General features: G+C 41.1%; 1 protein-coding gene and 1 pseudogene across 1 annotated transcript in view; one reads left to right on the top strand and one right to left on the bottom strand.

Moving 5' to 3' along the window:
- The window catches only part of Acbd3 (acyl-CoA binding domain containing 3), a 41715-nt gene that overhangs the window by 13738 nt on the left and 21131 nt on the right, over positions 1–6846 (bottom strand). Inside the window, exons 4-5 of the mRNA XM_004641174.2 lie at positions 4283–4441; positions 2378–2552 (exon numbers count right to left, since the gene is read on the bottom strand). Coding sequence (XP_004641231.1) covers positions 2378–2552; positions 4283–4441 — 334 coding nt within the window. The remainder of the gene's footprint in view (positions 1–2377; positions 2553–4282; positions 4442–6846) is intronic.
- On the top strand, positions 4947–5430 carry LOC105743532 (annotated as a pseudogene).

Raw genomic sequence — 6846 nt, 5'->3', positions numbered from 1 at the left:
AAATAAAATAAAATAAATAAAATAAAATATCTTTCCTCAAAGTGCAGATTCTAAATAACTTTCAAGTTAGTTTTATAGAAAAAATATCAATCACCAGAAAAAAACTACATACATAAAATCAAAACAAGTAAGTATGCTAAGGACACTGCATGGCAGGGGCAAAAAAATAGCATTTCTGCTAATGATCAGTTGGCCCAGCAAATGGTTCCTCTCTACAAAGCCTTTCCTCAAAGGCTAGCAGAATGAACAAAATCACTTCTCAGGGATCCCTCTGCCACTAATATGTATCTATGACACACAATAGACTATAATTACTTAATTTACAGAGTCTCTTTTCTATACTCCGGGAAGTTTGAAAACCACAGAGGGCCAGCCAAACAGCTCAGCGGATTAAAGGGCCTGGAAGCAGTCACAGGGGCTGGGGGTTCAATCCCCAGGCCTGCCATGCCAGCCCCGCCCCCATGGCCCAAGATGGCAATTAAGACTGGGTATGGTGGCATGCGCTGTAAACAGGCAGATCACTAAGAGTCCTAGTAGTAAGACTCTGAACACGCTGTAGATGCTTCCCTAAAATACAAAGAAAGAAAAAGAAAGATATATGAACAATAGAACAGCGAGTTCCATTTATTTATTTATTTTTTGTATTTTAGGACAGGGTCTACAGGGTGTACAGGGTCTCACTGCATAGATCAGACTCACAGTGATACTCCTGTTTATAGCCTCCCAAGTGCTGGGATTACAGGCTTGCGCCACCACTCCCAGTCTCAATCACCATCTCAGTGTGCCCTGGGGGCAGGCCAAAAAAAACCAAAAAAACAAAAAAAAAACGGCAGGCCCAGGATCAAACTCCTAGCCCCTGCGTCTGCCTACGAGGCACTTTAATCTGCTAATCTATTTGGCTGACCCTTATGCCCCCAAAATAACAAGTGCTCCCATTTGATAGATTTAATAAACTACAATTGATCATTCTAATCTCAATTGTAACATTCTAATACCGAGTCAAAGATTCCTGGATTTGCTCTATTAGGCTGATTTTCTCCTCTTTAAGTGACAACCTATGAATAGGACAGTTTATGTGAACTACTCTAGTGAAAAATTACTTCATTTCCTATTAAAGAAATCAGGGGGGCCTGGCCCTAGCTTAGTCCTTTAAGTGTCTGCTTCCACAAAGCTGTCAGCCTCAGGTTGCTGGAGTTCGAACCTCACAACTCTCCCGCTGGCCAAAAGTGCCCTGAAGGCATTCAAGGAACAAAAAAAAAAAAAAACAAAAAAAACAAAAAAAACCCTTATTCCTATTAAAGAAATCAGGAAAAGGAAAAGTAATACACTGAAGTAGAAATATGCTATAGAAAAAGAAAAAAAAGGGTCTGGGGAGATGGCTCAGTAGGATAAGTGATTGACTGGCAAACTCAAGGATCTGAGTTCAATCCCCCCCCCCCCAAAAAAAAATCCCCTCAAAAGGTTTTTTTTGTTGTTGTTTTTTTTTTTTTTTTGGCATAACCAGGGATTGAACTCAGGCCCTTGCGCTTGCCAGGGAAGCACTTACTCTACTAAGCCATCTCCCCGGCCCTATTTATTTATTTAATTTTCCTCCAAAGTATCTTGAATGAAATTGGGGTCAGTGATCTTTTCTTCCTCTCCCTGACTGTATAAAACCTGCAGAACTCCTAACTTCTCACTGATATGTCTTCAAAGAACTTAAAGATCTTTGGGGAAAACAACACAGATTACGTCAAATAATAAGAAATGTAGGGGCCGGGGAGATGGCTCAGTAGGATAAGCGCTTGACTTGCAAACGCAAGGATCTGAGTTCAATCCCCAGTTCCGCAAAAAAAAAAAAAAAAAAAAAACCACATTCCCAGAAAAAGAATAAGAAATGTAACACTTTTCTTCACTCCAGTTTTTTGATAGGTGGTAACTATTTTGTGAGTGAAAACAAGTCACAATTAACACATTTGAGGAGGTATTTTACATCCCTACTCATGTACAAATAATGTTAAATCACTATCGTGCATGTGTACAAAACAGGTTCTCACAGACCAGACTCCTAGTCCCACATCCTCTCACCTAAATCACCTTTCCTTAAACTGAACCAAAATAGTATTTAATGGTAGGAGTTGGATATGAATGTGTAGTCGTAAGAAACAGCCACCATACTGACAATACTTTGCCTGAAGGATATCTCTGAACTAAGGCTGGCTACCTTGGTCCTCACGCTTCTAGGACTACTAACATCTGCCTAAGAGATTACCTGAAGGTTATTTTATACCTTTGGTGCTAATACAAAATTCATCAGCAACTGCTAAAAAGGGACAAGGGGGCTTCCAATGAAACAAAAAAACTCTCTAAGGCTAAATTCTGGGGTTGTCTATCATACCTGTTGCTGTGCAAGCTGGACTTGATACAACTGCTGCATATACTGCTGATAGTGCTGCTCCTGCAACTGGCGGATGAGAATCTGCTGCTGCTCGTAGTTCCCTGGATACTGTTGGGCTGCATACTGCTGGAACTGCACGGCAGTCTGGGAGTTTAAAGCTGCCATTATCTGCTGCCTAAAAACATTAAAAAATATACACTAGTCTGACTATAGGAGACTTCATGACAAAATTAAATGTCATTATTTTATAGTTTGCAACTCTTAAACATGACTAAGCTAGCAATGTATACCAATCAGCATGTATCCCAAGCTCTTAGATTTAGAAAAATAAACCTGACCTCTAATTGGATTTTTCTGTTTTATTTTTGCATTTGAGACAGGGTCTCACTAAGTAGTAGCCTAGGTTGGTCTGAACCTTTGATCCTATTGGATGAGCCTCTGGGGTGCTGCGATTATAGGTATTTGTTGACACACCTGGCTGGCCTTTTATTTTTTATACTTTTTCAAGATAAATTTGGGATGGGAAATAATAAATATATCATCATCACCACCATCATAATTAGTATGTGCCATGCAGTATTCAAAACATATATATGCACTAATTCAAACAGGTCTCAAAATCATACGGGGTTGTCTAATAAGTTGCCCAGGATTCTAGTACAAACATACCATAGCCAGGATCCAAATCAGACAGTCTGGCTCAGAAACTACTAATTCATCATCATGCTGTAAACTGATGGATTGTCATCTGAAGCAGAGGTGAGGTATTTAACTATTGGCTATGGCTCCTCTACCTAAATATATGAAAAACAAGAAAAGGCAGAAGAAAAGCTAAAAGATACTAAGATAGTCCTGGTGAGGTTAAATAAAGCCAGTGAAAATCTGTGGGTTTATGGCATTGAATTTAAAGCTCCCTTTACACTGAAAACAAGTGTTTGGGCAGACATGGTCCAGAAGTCACAATTTCTATGAACTATTATAATTCTTTCATTTTCTCTCACATTAAAATTACATGTTCATAACTCAGTTATGTGACCACTGAACAAAGACCTCAAAGCCATCTATTAAAATCAAATAGATAATAAAACAAATGCTCAGATTCATCAAGACAGCATGACCCTGAGATCAACTAGGGTACCCCACCCTAAAAAGAATAGTAGCATTTATAGTCTCTTCAGAGCAGAATGAAGACTTCGATCAGAAGATTTTTTCTGAGAAACCATCTAGAAGTTATATTGCCTGGTTTAACCTACATACAATACCACCCTAGAACTCTAGATCTTCTTTCCAGCAGTGCTGAGCAGGTGTTAATTACATCCTCCTTGCACCTATGGCTCCATTTTGAAGAATCAATTCATTCTAAGATAGCTGCTCCCACAGTTCTTACTAAGTAACAGTTTCAGCCTTTAAGGCCTGTACTAGGGTTTAAGGATGGACACTTCAGATACGACTGCACCAACTAGATTCTCTACCCTCATAATTTTTAACTGGATCCCAGATTCCAGCTTGCTTCTGTCAGATGCAAGGAAAAGTCACATACACAAATAACCCCAAGCTGAGAAATCTTTGCATATGTCAATGCAGAAACTGCCACTTTGCAGATATCAGGAAGAACACAGCAGAGACAGAAGATGAGAAGGAAAGACAAAATCATGTAGATGTAATGTAGAGACTGACAGAGCAACTGAGAAACCCAGGTCTTGCTCCTGGGATCTGCACATTAACCCCAAATTCTTCCAAATAAATTCCTTTGATAACAGACCACTGATAAAAATAAAAAGTAGCTAATACTAGTCTACCTACCAGTCATACAAATCACAAAAATATTCTAAGGAACACAATGGTAAAAACCACATAGGATAGTTCACTTCTCATTTTTAGATGTAGCCCACACAACAAGCTTACTTTTGCTGCTCCAACCGAAGCCGCTCTTCCTCTGCTCGCCTCCTCTCTTCTTCCTCCCGCCTCAGCCTTTCTTCCTCTTCTCGTCTACGTTTCTCTTCCTCCTTTAGCAGACGTTCCCTTTCTTCTTCTTCACGTCGCCTTCGCTCCTCCTCCTCCTTCCTGCAAGGTAAAGAGCATAGAATGAACTCTACACCACAGTGACTCTTTTAAAAATTATTTCCCAGAGAAAATTAACAATCATTTTAGAGAACTATGTGGCAATCATTGTTTAGAGAATAATATGCAACACAGCTAGGCACGGCATACATCTGTAACCCTATCACTCAGGAGGCTGAAGCAGGAAGAACAGAAGAGTTCAAGGCCAGCCTGAGCTACACAGGATGATCCTGTACCAACAACAAAAATGTATACGCTTCACCAATAGAAACTTATATGAATCCCAGCACCTGGGAGGCCAAGGCAAGAGGATCGCCATGAATTCAAGGCCTGCCTAGACTGCTACATAAGTGAATTCAAGGTCAGCCTGGACTACATACAAGATCCTGTCTCAAAAAAGAAGAAAAAAAAAAAAAAGAATAAACATCATATGGAGTCAACCACATTATATACAAAATCACACCAAGAGTAACTCGAAGAGGGCGGTCTTTTCTGAAGACCTGGAAAGATGGCGGAAGTGGAGCAAAAGAAACAGCGAACCTTCCACAAGTTTATCTACCGCAGCGTGGACCTCGACCAGCTGCTGGACAATTCCTACAAAGAGCTGATGCAGCTCTATAGCACTCAGCAGAGGAGTGCTATAGAGCCTTTGGCGAAAGCAGCATTCGCTACTGAAGCATCTATGGAAGGCCAAAAAGGAGGCACCACCCACGGAGAAGCCGGAGGTGGTGAAGACACACCTTCAAGACATCATCATCCTGCCCAAGATAGTGGGCAGCATGGTAGGTGTCTACAATGGCAAGACTTTCAACCAGGTGGAGACCAAGCCTGAGATGATTGGCCACTACCTGGGTGAGTTCTCTATTACCTACAAGCCCGTGAAGCATGGCTGGCCTGGCAGCAGTACCACTCTTCGCATTTCATTCCCTTCAAGTAGCTACCTGGCCAATAAGGTCACCACTGCCCCCGCCCCCCACCAAAAAAAAGAGTAACCTTTGACAGGGCTCAGTGGTAAAGAGTATGCCTTGCATGCATAAGGTGCTAGGTTCCATTCCCAGCACCATAAACACACCCAGAAGTCTATAATCAGTAAGTACAGAGACTGCTACCTTACACCACCACATGCTTGAGCCTTTGCATACAAGGCCAGAAAACACTCAGCAAAGATGTATAGAAATGCAAATCAGGGGCCAGACTATATAGTTCAGTGGCGCAATGCCTGCCAAGCAAGAGTGAGGTTGGAAGTTTGATTCCCAATAACAAAAAAAGGGGGAAATCTACCTAAAATGTCATAGCCATTAAGAAAGGACAGAACTACTCAACCTATTTGATGAAGTACAAATACACAGAAAAAGGTCTGGAAGGATTCTAAACTTTGTAGTTATTATTTATGGAAAGAAGAATAAAAGTAAAAGAAAGATGAAAGGGAAAATTTCCCTTTAGCCTGACAAAATACAAAGAATGGTAAAATAATTTATATTGTCTAAAAAACATTTATGTTTATATATTACTTCCGAGATTTTAAACATTTTTAAAGTTGCTAATTTCATAAAAGAAGCCATGAGGGCTGGCCAGACAGCTCAGTGGACTTAAGCGCCTGCTTAGGCAAAGCGCAGCAGTCAGGGTTTGTTCCCCTTCGTGCCAAGCTGGTGCCGGTCCCACCCCCAGGACGTGCTGAGTACACAACTGAGACTGGGTGTGGTGGCACAAGCCTATAATCCCAGTGCTTGGGAGGCTGAAAAACAGAATCACTGAGTCTGATCTATGTAGTGAGACTCTGTAGACACTATACCAAATACATATGAGAGAGAGAGAGAGAGAGAGAGAGAGAGAGAGAGAAAGAAGAAGCCATGTACAGTGGCACACGCCTATAATCCTAGCACTGGGGTGGCTGAGACATGAGGACTGCCACAGGTTCAAGGCCAGCCTGGATTAAATAGAGAGCTTGAGGCAAGCCTGAGCTTCATAGCAAGACTCTTATCTCAAAAAAGAAAAAAAAGGAAAAGTAGACTTACAGGTACAGCCTTTATCCAGCTCTTGCCCATCCCCAAAAGCCCCTTTCCAAAAGAAACTGACTACATCACACTAGGAATGGACACCTAGCATGATGTCTCCCTGAAGACATCAACTCTACCTCCACCCTGACAATGATCTGAGATACTCCTTGAACTGCTCAAGTGCCTATGAATGATTAACGATTAATGCCACAGGCAAGGCTCAAACTATAGCAACACCTTGCCTCAAAACAGGGCAGCGTAATAAGCTCTATAAGTGGAATTCAGGTTTGAGGGTCAGTCAAGTCCAGACTTAAAAGCCTTAAAACAGTTCTTTATACAATGACAGACTTACACTTTTAAAAGGAAAAATGTAGTTTTACATGTTAAGATGAACAGTAAAAGCATTTGGAC

This window comes from Octodon degus, unplaced genomic scaffold (assembly GCF_000260255.1).
Source record: "Octodon degus isolate 3935 unplaced genomic scaffold, OctDeg1.0 scaffold00131, whole genome shotgun sequence".
Taxonomy (NCBI): Eukaryota; Metazoa; Chordata; class Mammalia; order Rodentia; family Octodontidae; genus Octodon; species Octodon degus.
This window is presented reverse-complemented; position numbering and strand designations above follow the sequence as displayed.